At 39.4% G+C, this 23,998-nt stretch overlaps 2 protein-coding genes and 1 long non-coding RNA gene across 4 annotated transcripts in view; 1 reads left to right on the top strand and 2 right to left on the bottom strand.

Moving 5' to 3' along the window:
- LOC144074841 (uncharacterized) overlaps positions 1-18,605 on the bottom strand; it is a 93,040-nt gene extending 74,435 nt beyond the window's left edge. For both annotated transcript variants that reach the window (XR_013300397.1, XR_013300398.1), the window contains exons 1-2: positions 17,995-18,605; positions 13,519-13,592 (exon numbers count right to left, since the gene is read on the bottom strand). This is a non-coding gene — a long non-coding RNA (uncharacterized LOC144074841). The remainder of the gene's footprint in view (positions 1-13,518; positions 13,593-17,994) is intronic.
- Positions 1,329-2,275, bottom strand: tcima (transcriptional and immune response regulator a). The gene has a single exon (XM_077600951.1). The coding sequence runs from the start codon at positions 2,151-2,153 to the stop codon at positions 1,851-1,853; it is 303 nt and encodes a 100-aa protein (XP_077457077.1). The 5' UTR covers positions 2,154-2,275; the 3' UTR covers positions 1,329-1,850.
- adam28 (ADAM metallopeptidase domain 28) lies at positions 11,592-23,001 on the top strand. Its single transcript, XM_077601457.1, has 22 exons — positions 11,592-11,770; positions 13,527-13,615; positions 13,901-13,977; positions 14,298-14,376; positions 14,507-14,583; positions 14,838-15,021; positions 15,247-15,309; positions 15,378-15,449; positions 15,591-15,760; positions 16,063-16,144; positions 16,725-16,858; positions 16,928-17,105; positions 18,800-18,889; positions 19,239-19,434; positions 19,564-19,669; positions 20,111-20,267; positions 20,359-20,439; positions 20,859-20,952; positions 21,032-21,137; positions 21,843-21,936; positions 22,026-22,103; positions 22,212-23,001. Exons 1-22 carry the CDS (start codon positions 11,713-11,715, stop codon positions 22,242-22,244), a joined length of 2,298 nt encoding a protein of 765 aa, XP_077457583.1. The 5' UTR covers positions 11,592-11,712; the 3' UTR covers positions 22,245-23,001.
- The last annotated feature ends 997 nt before the right edge of the window (positions 23,002-23,998 follow it).

Raw genomic sequence — 23,998 nt, 5'->3', positions numbered from 1 at the left:
ATTTGGAATTATTTAATAAGTATTGATAGACAAAATATAATATATGATTCAGATATTTCTTAGGCCAGCAGAGAAGGGCTTGAAGGCCCTGACGGCCCGCCACTGAGATATATGTATATATATATATGCATATCTATATATAGTTATATAGATAAACCTATACATAATATATATACACATATACACACATCTATATTTGTGTGTGTGGGGAGGGGAGGGTCATTTTAACATATAGTTACTACTTACAGGGGATAGTAAGGTGTCAAAGGAGAGAGTAGTCACATTTGACCCGCGGGGTGATGTGTATTTCAGCTTAACGCTCTATACAGTATGCCACGGCACGTGACAGATACACCAGAGCGGTGGCGTCATGCGAACAACCCAAGAAACTGGTTTGAGCTGGCCGAGGGACTGCTAAAGCAAACAGATTAGGAGCATCCACTCCAACCATCTATGTGTCATCAGCAAAGCCTTGTGCAGGCACCCATTACCCGTGAATAAAAAGCCGTAAAAACACACCCAAAATCACCTCGTAAAAGTGAAGATTTACAATACGAGGATGATGATTGAGTAGGCATTGACTAGTGATTTATGATTTCTGTGGAGAGGGATCAAGCTGAAGTTAAAGACGCAAAGCCTGGCCACGTCTAAAGCTTGTAATGCTACTTTAGCAGGTTCTTATCTAGAGTAAAGGGATGATTAAAAAGACTCCGGCACAAACACAGCGCAGCAGAAGCACCCCACCCTCCCCAGCCTGAGCTGAACTGGTTCTCGCCGGTCTGATGTGGTGTGTGGCTGTATGAGGGAAACCCAGGGAGGCTTAATCACATCCTTCTCTGACTAATATTCACCCTCCAATGGGCTCGTCACGTTAGAACAAAGAGAAGAGGGCAAACGAGAAATGTGCTAACCCTACGCTTTATGAAGAACAAAAATTGGGCAAAGTTACATGACTCATAACTATTAGGAACACCAAGCATGCCTCTAATTAACTGTCAGTTAGCTGACTGTCATATTTATATGGCAACCGCTGATGAGTAGGCTAATAATGACAAATAGTTACTAGTATCATAGTCATTTTTATGCCCCTGTATTTTTGGTTAACTGCCAATAATTCTATATTCATCAAAATAAACTGCTGATGCGTTTATTTTGCATTTACTTTTTAGTATTCAGTTATTTAGAACCATGATGGGGATTCTAGGCATATAATTGGTTTCTCAATTGAACTTGAAAAATTGTTTTGATACATATTGATGGAGTATTATAGAGTCATGTCCACATAGAAACATGTGCGCAGTGATGCATAAAAAGAACAAAGCAGAAGGTAACTTTTGTAAACAAAGGTATTTATTCAAAAGGACAAAGATGAGGACATCATTGATGAAAATCATTGTGCTATTTGACACACGAGTAACATTAGGAGTCACTACAGTGACAGTGTTCATATAGAAAAAAAAGGCATGTGTATAGGACAGGCATCCATGAAGGTTCTTCTTCTGGCACTAGAAATGTCACATCTTTGCAGCTTTCCACCAGCTCCTCTTTGTCTGCTGCTGCTTCGCAGTGGAGCGTCCACTCGAGTGAATTCGAGTCTCAAGAAAACATTATGTCCATTATTTCATCAGTTAGCTTTTTCTGCTCGCGTCCAGTCACAGCGAGATTCTCCATCACCACGTTGCCGCGAGCTGGCCTCTCCGTCAGCATCTCGCTGGCGCACGGCCGTCGCACTCGCGGCCGTTGGCGTTCGAGTCCCATCGGAAGAGCAGTCGCATGGGTCCGGGGTGGCTCCAAGTCGAGCCGAGTGAGAGAAAACCGCGGCGGCTATCGCCGCGCCGAATGACGGCCCGTCAGCGGAATTTGAGCATCTGCCGGAGCATGCCGGCGATCTGGAGGAACTTGTCCTTCTTCCGCTGCTTCAGAGCCATCAGCGCCCGGGCCGTCTCCTCGGGGTCGTGCGAGTAGGAGAAGATGCTCCTCACCCGCTCCTCGGCCTTCATGTCGCCGGTCTTCTGAAAAAGTCTGGTCAGGGCGTCCTGACTGACATTGTCGAAAATGTTGGCTACGGCCTTCTTGCGGTGAGCCGTGGCAAACTTGTTGCCGTGGACGGAAGGACTGACGCGGCGGCAGTCCGAAGACACGTAGGTGGACATTTCGTCTCTGGTTTCGCGTGGGTCTGAGGCTGAGACAAAGGCTGAGCGAGCTCTCCTGAGCGGCTTGTGAGGCTGAGTGAGTGAAGGAGAGCCAAGTCTGCGTGTATTTATGCTGCTGCGGTGGGAGGATCTCTCCGCCAGCCCGCCACTGGTGACATCAGCAGTTGTGAAGCAGAGACGGGCCGCTTTCTCCCTCTTGTAAAATGAGCGATCTGCCTACCAGCTGTCTTTGTTGTTGTTGTTGTTGTTGTTGAAAATGCGAACCGACCCTACTTTTTACTTGCATGTAAATGAACAATCACTCCAAAATACCAGAAATCCCAAGAGTTCCAGGAGTTTACAACAAACATCATTTCATCTTTGGAAAACCCGTCTTGGTAGGATATAGAAGTAAAAGATCACAGACCTGTGATGTGATATTTCCCATAAATCTGTAGCTATGAAAGCCTGCTACGTGCAAAAAGGTGTAGGATTTCAGAAACGAATCACACCATGGTGTGGTCGCTTTCCCACACATTGCGAACTGCACCACCTCAGTTTGCTCGTACAAGCACCGAGACCACCTCTCTGGCAAGGTCTCGGAACAGGTGTTTGCCCCGCACTGCATTTCGCTGGTTGGCAGTCACGCCAACGTAAAAAGACAAACTTTTTGGCATTAGTCTAGAGCCAACAGTGCTGGTATGAATGCACCACAAGTACCCTTGGGCAAGATACTGAATCCCAAATTGCTCTCATGTTTAGATACTAAATAAGGATATAGCCTCAAAGCCCTTGGAGTGCCTTGAAAGTGAGGGGGAGTTTGCAGGTTCTCCCTGGGCTTGTGTGGGTTTTCTCCAGGTTCTTCGGTTTCCTCCCACATCCCAAAAACACCCATGGTAGGCTGGTTGGACACTCTACATTGCCTCTCGGTATGTATGTGTGTGGTTGGTTGTTTGTCTTCTTTTGCCCTCTGATTGGCCACCAATTCAGGGTGTAGATAGGGTATTAAAATAATCCTTATTTTGGTAGTCTTATTTGTTCCAGTAGAAAAGCTGATATTGTCAATGGATTGTACTATATTAATATAGTGTACTTTTTGCATGGGTTCTCTGTTTCTATATTACTCATTTTGTATATTGTAGTAATAGAACTATTTGCATGTTATGTGTTTCATAATATATGCATTGTTTTTGTACTATCTATGAAAAATCTATTTCAAAAAGAGATGGCGGGCACAACGTATGACACATGGTTTACTCTAAGCTCTGGGCTCGTTTATCCATTTAGTTTACCAAAAATGACAGTTTGAAATGAATCAGCATTTCTGGAAACCTTTAGTGAATTTGGACTACAACTTATTTTCTTCAACAAGCAGGGTCTTGAGTGGTATTTCCAACCAACATTGACCTGGGGGCATGCTAGCTCTCAGATCTTATCTGCTTAAAAAGAAAAGCCAAATTGTCCAATAAATAGTGAAGGTATGAAGCTGGAAAAACTGCTGCTTACACATACCTTTGCCTACAAACATCCTGACTGCCTTATATGGCAAAAGAAAGTAGTCTATACCAATGGTGATAAGTGGCACAGGAAGTTTATTTTTTCCTCTAAAGGCAGCCCAGTGAAGGTCATACACAGTATGCCCGGCATGTGGCATTGACTGCCCCGCAAAACAATGAGCCAGGAATCCTTGTTGGTGAACTAGGATTCTGGTCTTCCTGCCAAACATGCTCCCCAAGTCTGTGCGAACAATGCGTCGCCGCAGGATATCTGTCTGCCTACAGGTGGCATGGCTCGAGACACGGAATGTCAATGCGCTTTTACAGAAAAAAAAAAAAAAAGAAAAACGTTGGCTGCATATTTACGTCCTCGGGCATAAGGCGAGGAGGGCAAGGTACAATGAGACTTCAACAGTAAGACGGAAGCCAGAGCCTTGAGCTGTTCAGGCCATCCTCCCTGCACACCAAGAAGTCGCACATTATCTTAACAAAAGCACCACTGAGTTTACACAAGTACTGAGGCTGTGTATTTGTTGGCCCAGAAGAAGGCGTATTCCCCTGAGAAAAGCGTAAACATCTTTAAATTTAGCTGATATTGCATAAATAATATTGGCAGGTATCCCTAAGATAGACAGCAGGTCAAAGAAAATAAGTTTGAGAAGGCAAACATAACATTTAGTTTCCCTATTGACATTATCTTACCCTCTTATTAATGGTAGGTAGCACTAGATGAGAAATAAACAGCTGTGAACTCCGAGCCCAGCGAGCTCTGCAATTTGAGCGTGGACTTCATTTGATAAGATTGCGATGCTCTAATGGACTGTGAGGCATGAACCTGCCATTTCAAAATCAACTCAAATCTTATGTAACACAGAGGTTATGAACATTTTTATAGTGGTGGATAAGGAGCCTAGTTCATTCACCCCAGTGCTCTGGCTAGACAGGCATGAGTATACTGACTAATTAAAAGCAAACTCAAGTCATTTATTTCAGGAAGTGCTCCCTTTCCTAATTATTTTTTATACTTTAGAGCAGGGGTAGGGAACCTACTTGATTTTAAAATGTAAACTTTTTTTCCAATGCTGTTGGTCTATAAAATCATTTTTGTTCAGTGATCCTTGGAAGCCAGTTACAAAATGCTTACGAATGATTACGGCAGTGATGTGCACAGCATGGTGGGCTCCTTGCATTATTTATGCTCACTAAATTAAAGGCCACCACAATTAGTGCTGTCTTGAGCCAATACGCACTATCGGTCTCGGAGACCAACGTGGCCATTTTAGGAATATCGGACAGTATCTGATTTTGGTCACAAGCAATCCCAGCCACTATTGAAGTATGTTTTAATCACTGTTGCACATTTCGGCTCCTATAAATCAAACCACTAGGCAAACATGTCCTCTGTGTTTGACTACCTATACTACAAACCCAAAGACTAAAAGACCATGAATTATTTGTACCAGAGTATTTCTTGACGAGGTACCAGCAGATGCAAAACTATATGATTTAAATATATATATATATATATATATGTATATATATATATATATATATATATATATATATATATATATATATATATATATATATATATATATATATATATATATATATATATATATATATATATATATATATATATATATATATATATATATATATATATATATATATATATATATATATATATATATTCAATGGTCTTAAAATGATAGGTATCAGATCAGCATGAATGGATACTGGAAAACCGTTCCTCGAAAAAAAAAGAGACCGAACGTCAACATTTGTGTATTGCGACATCTCGGACAACTTATTTTTCAGTTTGCGGCTCTCGGTGGAAAACATTTTGGACACTCGCACTCTTAGGGGATGCTGCATCACTAGAACTAACATAGCTGATGACTCCCAGCGGGCAGTGGGGTTAAAGGAAAAGAATGTTTGGCCAGTGTTGATACAGTAAGTGAACATCAAGGCCTAACTAGGATATGTAACACGCAACAAACACCCAGTGGTGTGGGTTTGGCCAACAACCGCTTATGCAACTGTGTCAGAGGAAATGAAGGGCATTTGGTGCAGGAATCACTTCCATCAGGTCTATTGTGACCCTTAATTTCAGAACCATTGTGTTGTTGTATACATACAAACACTATACAAACAAAGGCTGATAAAACAACTGTCTATGTTTTCAGAACTATTTGTTAGGGTAAAGTCAGATTCAAAATGTTTTAAGTATGCTCATGCTCCAGCGTGGTTAGTGCGTCGGCATCACGGTGGGGGACCTGGGTTCAAATTCAGGTTGGTCCACCTGAGTGGAGTTTGCATGTTCTCCTCGGGCCTGCGTGGGTTTCCTCCGGGTACTCCGGTTTCCTCCAGCATTCCAAAGACATGTGGGGTAGGCTGAATGGACACTCTAAATTGCCCCTAGGTATGAGCGTGAATGGTTGTATGTCTCCTTGTGCCCTGCGATTGGCTGGCCACCAGTTCAGGGTGTCCCCCACCTTTGGCCCGAAGTCAACTGGGATTGGCTCCAGCCAAACCCCCCCCCGTAACCCTAGTGAGGATAAAGCGGTTCAGAAAATGTGAGTGAGAGAGAGAGTGCTGATGCTCCATGTCGTGAGATAGGCAATGTTAGTTTCTATTCGGTCACCGAAACCCTGAACTAAACCAACCCAATAAGGTTTTCAAATTTCTTTTCTTTTCGATTTGACTGGTTCAGAAAATGCTACGCTCCATATTGGAAACAGAGCCCAGCTCACAGCAGCAAGTGGTCCTTACAACAACTAGCAAACGGAATAGAGTTTCCTGGGTTCTCATATGGTCTTTGGTTCACTCTATCTAGCAGCAGCCCTGGAGGGACCGACCTGCGCATGCAGATTAAATTACAGAGCATTGAGCCCCCACGTACAAGCAGGCAATGCCGGGCATTATCATGCTGAACCGGCTGAATCCGGCTACCACTTGCTTCCCGGTTGGCTGCACCGCAGGAGCCTGAGGTCAAATGTACTGTTTGTCTGTCCACGCAATGGATCCCTCACCGCGGCCGAATCTACGGTTCTCTCTCAATCAGGTGGATCATATTAAGGTCACTGTTGTACAAGATTCACTTGTAGCCCTATTGCAGCACCCTGGGCCCCCGTTATAAACTTTTGTGATATCCATCTCATGAATGTGTTTACTACTCTTTGTGTTTAAAAAAACAAAAGCAAAAAAACAAAGCACGAAACATTTTAAACAACTAAATGCTGGCTTGTTTTTTAGCCTTGCAGCAAAAAAAACACAAAAATGGGCCAAACTGTTGTTTTAGCAGCGGGTAAAAATCGGTCATACCATATCATTAGAAGAACTGTTAAATACTAAGTATGACTAAAAAACAATAACAAAAAAGATAACAATTATATGTAGATTCAGGTAATTTGTGGAGCTTGTTTCACTATTTATGAGCAAACAAGATATAGTTATGCCATACTGCCACATTTACTTACTCTGGATGATTTTTAAACAAGCTATATACCCAATTTGTGAAAATGATCACTTTACAATGCACAAATACACATCTACAATCGACTGCCAGTCAAAATGGATCTTTCTTTCCACATTTGGGTCATGACACTCATGTGTTTGGAAGATTTCCTGCCACTCTCTACCTGTAAATTGCTTTTTAGCCTTTCGGAAAGCCTTATGAGACTGGAGCCCTGGGAAAGCGGTGTTACAATCTGGGCCATGTCTCCAAAGGATGATGTGCACAAAGACAACATAATACAAAAGAAGCACAAAGTGATGAGGCCTGGTCAGGCGCCAAGCGAAGGAAAGTGCCGTAACAGCCCTATTGTTCATCGTGGCAGGAGGGCTAGGTCACGCAAGGATGAGGATGATCATGACCAAGTCATCAGTGGTTCTTTCTTGGATACGAAAGCAATACACACCTTTGTTTGGCTTGATAATTAAAATGTATAACAGCCTTCCCTGTCCAAAGGTGAAAACTTCTTTTGGTTACATGTTATTTGGAGGAGCGTTGTTTCTGTTATTTATTTAACAAGGTCAGGACAGCCACCTATTAATTTTGTTATATAAACACGTATATGAAAAGTGACAAGAAAACAATAGATTACATATCTATTCTTCCCAGCAGATCAGTGACTGTTTAGTAAGGATTTACAAATAGGCTTAGACTGAAAAACAACTGGAAAAGTAATCATTAATTTCTCAATAAAAGGTTTGAAAATGTTACGGACCATGTTGCAACCACATTTATTTTTCCGATTTATAACCTATAATGTTAGGTAAAACACGTGATTCCTTATTATTTGGCATAAATATCTCTTAAAAGTATGAAATGGGGAAATTAAATGTATGACTGTCTATTGTTCTGAAACCTAAGTGTCTAAAAGGAAGTCTAGCAGCTGTTCTTTTAGGAAATTCTAACAGCTCAGAAAGGTTTAGCAGTGCTTATGTGGTGACTTGGAGGTGGAACTGAGAATCCCAGCTAGCGTCAGATTGAGGCTGGTTTAAACCGGTATGCTGGGGAGAGAAACGAGCCTTAAGAGCATGCAGAACAAAGAAAAGGCCTTTCGGTCAGGTGTCGTTGAGACATGAGACACGCTTCGGACTTGTCCAGTATTTGTCAAAGTAAACAAGTCAACTTTTGCTTTCAGCTTGGGCCTCCAAACACATAATAATTGACAACAAGAGATAACAGCATGGCAGAGAAAAAGAGACAAGGGAGTGAGAGATAAGGAAGAAACACTGTAATGAGGTCAACAGTCACTCCGTGCACCGTGCAATACTAACAAGATGTGAAGATGAGAATTTAGCAAGTAATTCCATGCTTTTCATGTTTACCCCCGCCCCCCGGCCCCAGATTGATGCAGCAGCACGTGGCCTGTTAAAAGACATCCACGTGTGCGGCGTCATTTCAGCCAGAACCATTTTCTCTTGTTATTCCTTGACTTAAAACACATGGATTGATTCCTAACAACATTAATAAGTCATAATCAGAACTGATAGAGAATACAGTGGATTGTCTAGAAAATACTGTTTTTTTATGTGAGTGCCTGATAGATAAAAAATTAAGGATAAAATGATGAATCAGAAAATGATGATTTCAACATCCCCAAGACATTTTCCACTTCAAGTTGGACGCAATGTAAAGAAGACATCTTTCTACGCAAAGTGATCATCATAAACAAAGAGAATCCCTCCACAATGCAAACATCTCTGACTGCCTCAAAAACGCTTTCACTTTTCAATATGACATAGTTGACAGCATGGTTAATAATATCCTTTACATACATTTATTTGTACTGATAAACTCAAATCTAAAAATTTTAATTGAGATCAAAGTATGTACGTGAATCATTCCAACACTAATAGCCCATGGCCATTTGCCATTGTCTATAAATGACGTCAATGGAAAACAATCAATGTTACTTGCCCTCATTGATAATAACCTCATTACTGCAAATGTCCCCTAATTTTAGTTGTGTTCGATTCTAAAAAATATTTCAGAAAGACTAACAGTAAAAAAGCCCTATAAATGTTTACAAGTTCAATTACAGATCAGAAATTTCGCCATGATGACGATGTTGATATGGATCAATGCCTGCAGCTAAACCAATCCATCGAACCCACAAATGTACTTCCCCATTCACCATTGTGCATTAGGTCAAACCAATTGTGAAACAACTTGTACTAGCCCCAGTGGAAATCTATTTTAACATGTTTACTTCACTGCAGAGGTACTACTGGTCCAGATATTTGGGGCCCCTTCCAAAAATATATAAATTTGGATCCTACCACATCAGCAATACTCCTTTCTAGGACTCTAACAAAAGTTATCACTTTGCTTTCCTGCTTATATTGATCTATCTTTGCATTGAATTTGCACGCCAAGGTTTCCTAAAAAGTTGGGTCATTTCAAACCGCTATCTCCCCAGGCAGATAGAGCAGACGTCAATCAAGCGTAAATACGCATGCTGTCGTCTTTGAACTGGAATCAACTCCCGAGTTCGCCATAGCGGTCCTTCTTTACAATCTGAAAATAGATAAACACCGCTTCCTGGTGGTGGTATTTTTTATTGCAGACTAGATCACGTCAAGAATTCTAAGTGAGGAGTTGACGTAACGTAAAACGTGGGACAAAAGAACCATGAGGACGAGACAGAATCAAACTACATCAGGGGTGTCCAATATACAGCATGTGAGCTCTTTGCAGCTCATTTTCCATTTTGGGGTGGGGCGTGCCCTCTATTTATTTATTTTAACGATCCCGAGACATCCCCAGGCCACCCAAGAGCTGTTACCCCTACAGAGTGTGTTTCTTGCAGAACATTTCCGCAAAGAAATAAATAAATTGCTTCATAAGAATGAAGAATAGCCTATCAGAATCTGACATTTTTTTGTGTACGCTGCTCTCGGAGGACTAGGTTGGCAAAACCGTGAACTGGAGGGATTTACAGCATAACGGCAACACTGGAACGTGACACTCAATGTAAACACAGAGTAATGTTTGACACAGGACATGATAAAAGGGAAGGGAAGCACTATCTGTTCTTCCAGTTTAATTATCACTGTATCACATTCCAACTGCAGGATGAAGACAATGGTGAAAGGAAGCCTGACAGGGAGCAAGATGACAACAGTTATGCTAACAGTACCATGTCCTTAATAACTGAATGACTCCGATTCTAGCCCGACAGACACGTCGTAAAAAATCTGCCTTCATATGCATGTATACAGACTGACAATCTCTCGACCACCCAGCAGGAAGTATGGCATGTCATAATTTCTGCGTGTCATGGCTCACAGTCTGACACATTCTGCGTGTTAATACTATATGTTGACCATTAGTGTAACTTTATGGCCATCGTGTGCTTTCTCTTGCAGGCTGCAAAATATACATAGATTGATGCAAGAACAACATCTTAGCTTGAACTGATATTTGTAATTTGGTCTGGTTTCCACTGAACTGGGAGGTTTTTAATGGTGCGATTGGGGCTTGGGATTGTCTTTCTGGCAACTCTTCACATATCATTCCTGTCTGTTAATTAGACGGTATCCCTGAATATGACACGAGTTAGTCGAAACCAAATGTAGCAGCATCTGCTTCATCACAGCAGGGTCATTGTTCCACTCGGTCACGTCCTCAACATCAGAGAACGAACATTCGCCATTAAACCTATGCTTTTTTATGATTGTGTACACACGCATGCGCCTTAAAAACAACCGATAAAACCACCCTTAGATACTATCATAAACCAGGACTGTTAGGCGATGTCTCTTGGACCTTAGAAGTTTTCTCTTTGCCCGTACTTCTGTCATCTTTGGGCAAGTGGGCGATATCAATATTTTCAGTACAAACATACTGGACTGAAATCCCTGTGTCCGTCTGAAAACGGCAGAAAAACCGAGAGAAAAACTCTCAAACGATTGGTCAAAGATAAAAGCAGCAATCCATGCCAGCAACTTGTTTATCTAAGGCTGCCGCAGAGGCAGCAGACACATTGGCCTTATTATCTTCTGTCCTCTTTTTGTACAGTCTGCAAGAATGCGTGTAGTAGATGCAAGACAGCACACGGGGAAGGTGCATAACTGACTGAGGTCACTCGCAATTACACTATCGAAACTCGGGAACGCAATGACGCGGCAGATGCTAAAAGTGGAAATTACTCTATGGCGTAAGTTTTCCTGACTTGTTGCGTTCATTAGTCAGCCACAATGCAGAAATAGGCAGCCTGGTGGCTTTTGAGTTTCCCACACAAAGAAAGAGAAGTGGTGCACATTCTACCTCAATGACAAGGTAGATTTCCTTAATATTACTAATAAAACTCACAACTTGATTCACGTCTCTGTATTGTACACACTATAAAACATGTTTGCCATCCAGAAGCCTTCCTGCATTCCTGAAGCATAGCAGAGGCGTGCACAGACCCGTTGCGAGCACTGGGAGAATTTATATGTCAAAACGAGGAAGTAAGCTGTGACGGGGCGATAACGGCGGATGAGGCGTGGCCTCGGCCATACAAAATGCAGGTGGAGACGATAAAACTTGATCGGTGAGATTTTCTGTACACCTATAGTTCGCTGCAATGACACTTAAACTTCTATTCTGGGTCTTCGTTCTAAATGTGTCTCTCAAGCTTTCAGGTAAGTCACATTCTCCTTACCTCTATAGTGGATGGGCTAATTAGTAACTAAATCCTACAATCTTTGTCTAATGGTTTCAAAATGTAAACTGTCATGTATTTTCTAAAACTTGTCAAAACACACAAAGAAATTGGTCTTGTATCTGACATTGCATAAAAGATGACAGTTGATATTGAACTGATGTAATGAGATAATGGACTGGTGATCAAGCTAAAATAATAAACTATTGAAATCTATCCATCATATATACTGCTTATCTTCACAAGGGTCGCTAAAATGTTGGGGCCCATTGAGGGAAGTGAAAGGTGGAGGTACAGTAACCCTAATTTGGTTCCTGGAAGGTCTAGCATAGTTCTAGAAATATTTCAAAATTGAAATGCTAAGAATATAGTATGCATATATCAATGGCGACAGAATTTTTGTCCTTTTAATGAAGATGAACCGAATTTTGACGGATGGTGAAAACATCTTTTTCAAGCATCGTTGCTGTTCCCCCCCCCCCCCCCCCCCCAAAGTGCTGAATCATACAACATTATGAACATTTTAGGTGAGGTTCTGAATTTAAAAGGGCCCAAATATTAAGGATGGTGTTTTTAAATATTGTGTTTTAAGAAAACGGATTCTATTGTTCAAAAACTTGGCATTTTATAAGAACTATTGCTATGATTACCAATATTATAATTACTATTATTGCCAGAAGCTTTTTCAGCAATACATGTTGTATATGTATGTGTATATGTATGTGTATATGTATGTGTATATGTATGTGTATATGTATGTGTATATGTATGTGTATATGTATGTGTATATGTTTGTGTATATGTTTGTGTATATGTATGTGTATATGTATGTATGTGTATGTATGTGTATATGTATGTATGTGTATGTATGTGTTTTTGTATGTGTATGCATGTATGGGTGTATATGTGTGTGTATGTATGTATGTGTATGTATGTATGTGTATGTGTGTGTATGTATGTGTATGTGTGTGTATGTATGTATGTATGTATGTATGTATGTATGTATGTATGTATGTATGTATGTATGTATGTATGTATGTATGTATGTATGTATGTATGTATGTATGTATGTATGTATGTATGTATGTATGTATGTATGTATGTATGTATGTATGTATGTATGTATGTATGTATGTATATATGTGTGTATATGTATATATGTGTGTATACGTATATATGTGTGTATATGTATGTGTGTATATGTATGTGTGTATATGTATGTGTGTATGTGTGTGTATATGTATGTGTCTATGTGTGTATATGTATGTATGTGTGTATATGTATGTGTGTATGTGTGTATATGTATGTGTGTATGTGTGTATATGTATGTGTGTATATGTATGTGTGTGTATTTGTAAATGTATGTGTATATGTATGTGTGTATATATATATATATGCATTCTCACCCTCTTGCTACTGTGACAATGAAATTTCCCGAATACAGGATGAATAAAGTTATCAAATTTTCTGCATTGTAGCAGAAAATAGCAGGCAACATTGTGACCAAGGGTAGCAAAAATTGTTGACCAAGTAAGCATTTCTAGTTTAAATATTGCCCTATTGAATTTGCACATTTGTGTGCACATTTGGTGACTGAAAATAGTAATGAGTTTCTGATCCCTTTCCTCTATTTGATAATATATATCATACTATAAAACCAAACATTTTCTATTGTATATTGCAGAATATTCAGACTTAATGTAAATGACAAAAGTGAAAATGTTTTACCTGAACAGACAGCCACGCTCTTGACTTTGAAGAAGGGAAGGACTATGAACTTGTTCGAACTGTCAGACTTCACTCTGTCAGAAGAAGAGACACCGGGGTGAGCAAAGATTATAAAATGCTAGGCTTACAGTCATTTAATTTACTCTTTCAAGTTATAATAGTGATAGGTGTGTCTAATTATTCCTCAGTCTGAAGTGCTAGTTGTGTTAAAATGAATTAATTGAATACACAGCATGTCCCCAATTGACTTAACTTTTTCATGACATAAAGTGCAAATGAACAAGATCGTCACATAACCTAGAAGTAAGGTTAAGTTTAGGTTAAAAAGAGAGCAAATTTTTAATTGCTTTGATGAAGCAATCTTTTTTTTCTTCCTCTGCAGAACAACAGGCCGGAGACCATTAAGTATGCGATGACAGTAGGAGGAAAAGACATTGTAATGCACCTACAAAAAAACAAGTAAGTGCTTATTTTGGCATAAAATTGGCAAGGATTTAATGTGTCGTTTAAAAAGAATTTTCAGCTAAATGAAAATGCCAGAGGAATTATTTCCGTGGCTTTTTTTCTATGAGAAACTTCCTGATTGCAGAGTTGAGATCCTTTTTTTTTGTTCTTCGTCAGTGCTTTGACACATATTCATGTCTGGACCACATTTGCTTTTGGTCAGCACAGATTGTATTTTTTCACACGTATTACTCATGTTACTTCTATTATTTCACACCAAAATGTGCGGTTATTACCATATGACAGATAACGTCATGTCTTTATTTCCATCACAGTGACTTACTCACCACAGACTACACGGAGACATTTTACCAAGAAGACGGCACGCAAGTCACCACTTCTCCAAATGACATAGTTAGTATTTTACTTTTTCAGATGTATATAATATATATACATTGTAACCTTATTATGGCACTATTTAGTTACTCACCAGCTGTATATATAGGTAGCTTTTAAAAGTATACATAATCATATCTTTTTGCAGGATCACTGCTACTATCATGGCAAGATTGTGAATGAAAGTGGATCGACGGCTAGCATCAGCACTTGTGACGGACTTCGGTAAGGCCTGCAATTATCATTTAGTAAATCATCTTAAAAAACATACAAAGGCCACTACATTTTCAGACAATGGACAGAATATTACCGAAAGTTTACTTTTTTCAAAGCATGTCTGTAAAGGGCCGATAAACTCATTGTCTCCCATTGACAATGACAGAACTCCAATTGATAAATAAGCAGAAAAGAACGGCTCTCATCAATGGTAGCCAACGAGTCAGGTAACGCGATATGGTTTTTCTTTTTGTCCATTTTAGGGGTTATTTCAGGACATCAGCCCAAAAGTACTTGATCGAACCACTCTCGGGTGATGATGTGGGCGATCACGCCGTAATGAAGTTTACCGAGCAGGACAACACACCCGCTGTGTGCGGCGTCACCAACACTACATGGAACACAGATTTCGAACCTCCGACAAGCCGCTCTCACTCCAGATCAGCGGTTCGACAAAACACCTCTCTGACACTCTTACATATGTGCTTAGATACCACAGATTGGGAAACTTAAAAACAGCACACTCCCACCTAAACAACCATATTCAAAGCTTGGACATATTTCAGTACTATACGCTTCAATTCTCATCATAGCACCTACCTTACAAATCAGAGTTGAACCAATCCACAGCCTTGAACACTAACTGTCAGACTTTTTTTAATCATCTTTCAGGGCATTTCTATAGTTCAACGACAGAAATACATTGAGCTCTACCTTGTTGCTGATAACCGTGAGGTAAAATACACATTACACTTTTTGATCATTTGAATTTACCCTGCATTAAAATGATTCCGTGGTTTCAGTATGTGAAGATGAAGCGGGATCAGACAGAGCTGAGAAAGAGGCTATTTGAAATTGTCAACTTTGTCAACATGGTGAGTCAAAGGAGTGTGGTTTCGTTGACATAGTATCACAATTTATTGCCTTGTTTGGATACAAAAGTCTCCCGGGGTTCACGTTTATGAACAAGTGTGCTATTCGTTATTTCGGTGACCTGGATATGTTGTTCTGTGCAGGTCTACAAGCCCCTGAGAACATTCATCGCTCTTGTAGGGATGGAAATCTGGTCTAATGGCGACTTGATCTCCATCACTCCTCCAGCTGGAGCTAATCTTAATGCTTTTATGACATGGAGGAATTCTGTGCTGATCAAGAGAAAAAAACATGACAATGCACATCTTATCAGGTCTGGATAAACTAACACAATCTGGTCATGAAATTAAATAAACAATTTCATGAATTATTGGAGTAACTGACTGAGTCACGTATTTTAAGCAATAAAATGTTCCAAAGTTTCACACATTGGCTTCGCAATAACGAAATGAGAAGCTTGACTTTCTGCTGATATGTATTGCTAATAGTGATGTAATTAAAGACTGATGCAATATGACACTAAAACAGAAGTATCCATAGACCCGAGTAATTAGAATGGATTTTTTGTTCAGTTCTATTTTAGTTTTTTAAAAAATGTTTATGTTTGCCATTTAGTGGAATCGACTTTGAGGGAGCAACAGTTGGGCTGGCCTTCATCGGGACTCTCTGTTCTCCTCATTCAGTTGGGGTAGTGCAGGTAAGCCTTTGTTTAAGTATTCAACTAGTCTAATTAGCATTTGATTGCAAACAGTTTACTCTAGCTGCTGGAGTAACAGTTTGCAGTACATTACTTTAAATTTAAATCCAACAGAACTGCCCTTAAATGCACCTAAAACTGGAAACTACTTTAACACCATGTACACACATATATACACACATGTACACACATATATACACATGTATACACACATATATACACACATGTACACACATATACACGCACGCACATACACACACATACACACACACATCTACACATCTACACATACATATATACATATATGTAAATTAGGTTATGTATATCACAATGTGGCCCTTGTACCACACTTTTAGAATCATAAATTAAGAGGCAAGAAACTATTGAGAAATATTTTCTCAAAATAATTTTTGATATTGACCCAATCAACGAAGGTCCTCACGCTTGCCAAGAAAATAGTATGAATATTACTCACAATTTTCTCAGAATCAAAGTAAAGAAGATTGTTCTTTTTGGGAGTAAAGTGAGAAATCTCACTAATGATGTTGAGAGAGTTTAAATGAAATGACGTGTCTGACAGGACCACAATAATCGCGCCATTGCCGTGGGGGCCACGCTGGCTCACGAGATGGGCCACAACCTCGGCATGAATCACGACGACTCCAGCGCTTGCGCCTGCACCGGTGACAGCTGCATCATGGCTGCAGCCCTCAGGTAAGGCACCCCTTAAATGTGGCTCCAATCATCAGGTGGATATATTTAAATGCCCTTCCACCCCACCAGCTGGAACACGCCTCGCGCTTTCAGTAGCTGCAGTGGCAGTCAGTACGAGAAATACTTGAACAACCGTAACCCGAGCTGTATGCTGGATAAGCCGGACTTCAGGAGCCTGGTTCTTCCCTCCGTCTGTGGAAATGGTTTTGTGGAGCAAGGCGAGCAGTGTGACTGCGGTACTGTGGAGGTAAATTCACACGCAAGCTTGGAAAGAAGACAGCAAGGTGTATTCCTTTCCTCCCCATCAGAAAAGATGTGATTTAACTAACCCAGCCATGACATTTGAAGTGGTACCACTTGAGAGAAAAATACATTAGGGCTGTATTGCTTGAATTGTGCAGGGCGAGTCCAGCTTATGGGTCATTAGGTTCTCCAAATGGATTTGGGGAGCTTCTCTGTGGGAGATTTTCTGAGTGTTTATCTGTCGAACTCTACCTCAGGGATATTATTTTTCCACAAAATAGTGGATCACAGTGCTTCTCTTGTCTGGATGTTTGTCTTGGGTTTTTGCCCAAAAGCAGAATCAGGAATTTGACATGAACAAAAACATTTACAGTTTGTTGCTATCGGTGGTTTGTCATTCTAGTGACTGTAAAGAAAGGTGGTTTTTACACTCTTATTGAAAAATTAAGTAACTTTTTTTACCAGTTTGATAGTAAAGATACCAACATTTCCCTTGCCATGTTTTCCCATGTTAAATGGATGATTTTGACCAGCGGAGGAAAGATAAATAAAATAAATAAATAATCAAGTGAAAGTATTGTTACATTAGTGACATTTTACTCTAGTAAAACACTGTCTCAAATTAAAATGGAAAAAGTAGCAGATTTCAATTTTCTAAGATTAAGAGTCACTTAGGATGTTATGGGACAAATACTTTTTGAAATGCTATAAGAAGTGGGGAATACAAACATTATAACAGATCATAGATTATAGATTTATTGCAAAACGTGCGCACTGCTCAAGTGATGTAAATTGTATTAGTCTCATGGGAACAAGCGTGCCGTACTTTTTCCACTAATGCGGTAATCGCTATATTAATAATATATAGTACATCATTAAAATAGATAACATACCTTGACTTTGCCAAACATTGATGATTGGTGGTCCGATCAATCTAAAGTCAGAGTGGAAATGTCCCCGTCTTGTGTGCCCACTCGATACCAAAACTCAATATTCAATACTTCATCCATCTTTGAGGTTTCTTTATCTTTCCGATCGCCAAACATTTCCACGTAAATTCATGTTTTGTGGTCACCTTAGACATCGATTCTAACGTTTTGTCGAAGATCGCGTGGCAATTCAAACATTTCAAGGTGGTAATGACCAGCTGTCGTGGACGACTGCAATCATGTATTCGTTTACGATCTTGACGTACGTTTGTAATTTTGTAAAAATATTTTAAAATGACTCCGTACATTTAAGCAAATTTGAATTAAAATAAAATGACTCACTTTAGATTTAAAAAAAATAGATCTTAGTTACAGTCAGGAAATTGAACGTAATTAATGATTATCCTTCCTTAAATATGTATTAGTTTTAAATGATCTACTCGCTACTCAAAATAATGCAAAATGCTATTTTGCCTCTAGGACACGCACTTCTAAGAATCAATTAATGAATAGAATTGCTGCTTAACGGATAGTTTATATATGACAAACCCCATGTTGCCACTTGGTTGTCTGGTTTGAAAAAGAAAAAGGGAGTGATGCGTTCAATGTACCTTGACAAAAAGTAGGTTGCGTTCAGCAGAAAGGACGACCACGAACTTATTTTTACCTCTTAAAACAACACGTTCTGCCATTATGCCTGCTCTTTATTTTTGAACAGAACATATTGCATGTTTCATATCATAATAATTGAAGCAATGTCTTTTCATAGGAGTGCACCAATCCATGCTGTAATGCTACCACTTGCAACCTCAGTGAGGGGTCCCAGTGTGCAGCAGGGGAATGCTGTAACAAATGCAAGGTCAGAAACATTTTGAGTCAAAAAGCATGCATTGTAAATTAATCATGTGATGTAGTGTAGCCATCTAGTGGGATAAAAAGAAAATGCCACGGAACTCTTGGTTTCAAAGGCTGTATGTATATAATAATAGTATATATACACACCTATTCTGACATCCACTACATATATTTCACATATCAATAATAGACTTTCAGATTGTATAGATATGATATAGGTACCCTTTCCAACCCATTTCTCAACTAAACAATATAGTTTAGCAAAAAGTGGTCCATAAAAAAATTAAAAGTAGAATCTTACTGGTCGGGTCCTACCTTTAAAAAAACAACAATCAGCTTTCTTCTCTTTGCAGATACAACCGCGATCGCACGAGTGTCGTAGTAGGCATGATGAGTGTGATCTTGCAGAATACTGTGATGGAATGACTTCTACTTGTCCCGAGGACGTATTCGGTGTTAACGGCATACCATGCGACAATGGGGCCGGTTACTGTTATAACGGCCAATGTCCGAAAAGATCAGACCAGTGCATCAAAATGTATGGCGCAAGTAAGTTTTCATGTTCCTTGAGTTGAAAGGAACTTGCCCTCCAAAGTGCATGTGCCGACTGAGGTCAAATTTCAGTTCAATTTCCAGAAGCCCAGACTTAAAAGTGACAATATTTGATTATGTTATTAGGTGCGATAGAGGCCCGTGCTTTCTGCTACCAACAGAATACCAGAGGAACATACTTCGCCTTCTGCAAACGCCCCTCAAATGACGTCTTCATTCCCTGCCAAAAAGAGTAAGCGGTCGTCCATCTTTGGCACAATCAAATTTGGCAAAACCATTGAAGTTGGGATGCTGTGTAAAAATACATTGATTTACAAATCAATCCTTTTCAATCTATGTACAGTATTGGGTGCTCTCATGCAGCGATTTCTTGGGTTTCATTGAAAACCTTGATATAGATGGTGAAATCCATTCATTCCTTGCAATTATACATTGACAAATGTTACTAGACTTTTGGATTTTCTTTCTTTTTTTACTATATAGCTTGTATATATTAAGAATTTCATCTTTTGGGTCAAATTTTTACCCGGAAAAATAGACACTGAATCTGCAGTAATAAATAGCTAGTATTTGTAGTGAATTCAATACAGGCTGGAAAGGGTTGCAAATGTTGTTTTTCGTTTACATTATGTCAATGCTTACATTTTCTTTGAAACTGTTGCATTCATTGCAGAGATGTGTTTTGTGGGAAGCTCTTCTGTCACAATGGAAAGAACAGCCCAAACTACGGTCGCATGGTGAGGTTCGGCGATTGCAAAGCGGTTTTCTTTGCGGAATACACCAACGACGACGGCCAGGTGGACACCGGAACCAAATGCGGGGAAGGAAAGGTAATGAATGGCTATATATTTGTCCATTACAGCACTGTGTATGGTGCAAATTAACAAGTTCAATCTTTAATGTGATGGTCTTGTTTTGTAGGTGTGCAGTGAGAATCAGTGTGTGACTCTTCCAACTGCTTACAGAAGCGTCAATTGTTCCGCAAAATGTCCTGGCCATTCAGTAAGCACTTTAAAGTTCACATTTTGTACCTTTAGCTGCTTCCAAAACCTCAACGATTGTAAAAACAACTCGTTTTCTGATGCTACTTGACATACATCAATCATGTAGTACAGTTCACGAGGTAAAAAAAAAAAAACTGGCATACCAAGCTATCCAATCACATGGAAGCTCGCCGTTGCCGGAGCAACGTAGCCTTGAGTTTGACTTGCACAATAATGAGAGGCATTTAAGCGTAGGTGCTTTTTCACAATTGACACTTGACTTCTACAGTGTTGGAACATAAATGTGCCTGACAGGCAAGAATTCATATTGGAGAGATAATGTAGTTACATTAGTGGCAGATTTGGACTTTCCCTGTAGGGTACTCTTATTTCTTCCATTGTAGATAATATTGACTTTTTTTTTTCCACATTACTCAGGTGTGTAACCACAGAAGTGAATGTCAGTGTGAGCCTGGATGGTTGCCTCCTTCATGCAGTTCCAAGGACAACCAGTTTAGCAGACTTTCAAGTGGTAATTTCATACATTTATAAGGAACAACATGGCCTATGAAAACCCCTGAGAAAATCAATGTATGTTTTTGTGTCCATAGGAGAAACTGCGGCCATCGCGGTGACAATTTCACTCGTGGTTCTGGGAATTATTGTTGCCGTTATAGGAGTGTTGTGGAAAAAACACCGGAGCTCCATGTTACCAACGTAAGAACCCTTCGATTGGAGCGGATTTCATGTGTAAATTTAGGGGGGATCGGTCATCGGTCAATCGTAAAAAAATATATATAACACATCTTGCAGAGACATTTTTGATCATGACTATATAAGTACACTTGTGCAGTATGTCCTGACTTCCTTTAAGATAAAAAAATGCATTGTTAAGTCAGGGTTATTAAAAATCTGCGCACCGGCCATATCATATAAACATGGAAACAGAAACAAAACAGTCTAAACCACGTGTCAAAGTGGCGGCCCGGGGGCCAAATCTGGCCCGCCTCATCATTTTGTGTGGCCCGGGAAAGTAAATCATGAGTGCCGACTTTCTGTTTTAGGATCAAATTAAAAAAAAGAGTATCGATGTATATTAAATTTCCTGATTTTCGCCCTTTTAAAACAATAATTGTAATTTTTTTAATCACTTTTTTCTGTGTTTTTAGTTTAAAAATCATTTTGTAAAATCTAAAAATATATTTAAAAAAAGCTAAAATAAACATTGTTTTAGATCTATAAAAAACTGAATATTCCGGGCTTTTATTCCAGTTCTTTTAATCCATTTATATTAAAAAAATCTAAATATTATATCTAAAATGGTCCGGCCCACGCGAAATCAAGTTGATGTTAAAGCGGCCCGCGAACCAACCCAAGTCTGACACCCTTGGTCTAAACTATCATTTTTTTCCCCCAAAACAGTCCACGGAAAGAAAGAACACGAGTAGAAGTAGACAGCACCCCTTTCCGTGCGAACAAAGCACCGGTTCCCGTCCCACCCATGCAAGTGCCACAGGTAACATTAAATTCTACTTCTTAATAAACTCCCAAATGTTGTGTAACATACCACTCTGTGCTCCCTAACATAATCTCTGATAATTGTAGGTGGGGAGGCCAAAACCCAAAGGACCTCCACCTCCACCTCCAACAGCAGGAAACCAAAATTACATTGGCGTCCGTCAGGTAATCCTTTTAGCATTCTTCCATTCCAAAGCTTCTCAATCAATAAATCCTGTATAATTCAGATAGCAGAATATGTGAAGATTCATTCTGTTTATATTTTTTTAATAGGCACTACGGCCTGTTCCTCCTCCAAAGGTTTAAGCCTGACATGGCAATATTTCCAGCAATTGTAAACCTATAAGAAAAGCCCACCTTTCCCTGAGAACAGAGTTATTTGTTATGCAGGTTCTCACTGCACTGCATTGCGGTCGAAGGGAGGCACAGAGGAGCTAAATGGACTGTATTGAATCAAGCCCTGAGGACGAGGAAGACTTCTTTTTTTAAAAGAAACCGAGCTCTTAAATGTCAGTGATTGTACTGATCAGTAGTCCTGGCCAATATTTTTCAAGTATTTAGGGTTTCTGGATTTTTATTCATCGGAATTATCGTGTCATGGTCTTAATTTCAAAAACTGAACTCAACATGACACAATTGATTGTTTTTTTTTGCTGTCTCAGGATCATTTGTGTGTTATTGGTAATGCAATTATCTGGCAGCAGCTTTTGAGGAAAATGTATTGTGAACAAGCTCACAAATGGTGGCATTAACATTCTGATCAATCCAAGCTGCTTGAAAGAAACATTCCAATTTTTGGGGTCATGTGTTTACAGTTTTTTATGGTAGCGTACGTACTACATGAACGGCAGATAGCCGGACTGCAGTCAGTTACAGGAATATGTGTTAATATTCTGAACCAATAGTTTTCCATTTGTATTGCGTTGAATGAAAAAAGACTTATGTAATTTATATAGAGTGTAAATATTGACAATGAGCGCTCTGCGAGTGCATTTTACAGATTTTTGGGTAATATATACACTGCATTAAAAGAAGATCGAAATAAAAATTGTTTCTATTTTCTTTTGCGTCAGTTGGGATGTCAACAAACATACATTATTCACAGCCTAAGTACAGTTAAATTCTTTTTTTAAAGAATAGCAAACAAAAAAACTCACCAAAATTGCCCCAAAAGTAACAGGAACCATCAGAAAGTGACCTGTAAGGGTCCTAAAACCCTGAAATACATTAACAGAAAGTGACCCACAACATTCCACTAGAATTGGCATTTCCCATTTTTTTTAATAAGAACTAACAGACAAATGAAATAAAACACTGGATTTTAATTTTCTTTCAAGTGATACATCTATGTATAAGATTTCATGGCCTTGCATGATACGTACGGTACACTTTCACCATTAAAAGATTCTGCAGTTTTTCTTGGTTTTACATTCTGCAAAGTGCAGCAGATGACCTAAAAGGTCACTATACTGTTCGGGTCGACCAATAATGCCTTATCTTAAAAAAAACAAAAAAGAAAGCATAAAAAAATCTTGATAATTTACAAAATTAACTTGTTAGGACCGAATGAATTAACATACCTCAATACTTGGGGGTTTTACTGAATTGCGTACAATACTCCACTCGGGAAGTCGTAGCAAAAAGTGTCGCGTGGCTTGACTCTGTTTGCCTTCCACACACAACCAGATCTTCAAGTGTGTCCAGAGTGGCATGGCACGAGTGCAAACATCTTATCAAATGAAATAAAAGAACATTTTTAACACAAAGATAGCACATTTCTTTTCCATTGAAGCTTCATTTTTTTTTTTTACTCCTATGCCTTATTAAAGTGCCCAAAACCAAGCATTAGGTAAATGACAGCACCAGTTGAAATGTGAGAGGAGGTCCTGGGCCACATATGAACAGAACGCCCAAAAAAGTTATAAGCATTGTAGAAATGTTCCTAAAATCAGGATTGAGTTTTTCCCTTTTTTTTAAAAAAAATAACACACACGAAACAAAAGAAATATTGCACATATTAATGGCCCAACTCCTCCTCCCTTGTTGCTCTAGTCGAAGAT

The sequence above is a fragment of the Stigmatopora argus genome, chromosome 5, assembly GCF_051989625.1.
Source record: "Stigmatopora argus isolate UIUO_Sarg chromosome 5, RoL_Sarg_1.0, whole genome shotgun sequence".
Taxonomy (NCBI): domain Eukaryota; kingdom Metazoa; phylum Chordata; class Actinopteri; order Syngnathiformes; family Syngnathidae; genus Stigmatopora; species Stigmatopora argus.
This window is presented reverse-complemented; position numbering and strand designations above follow the sequence as displayed.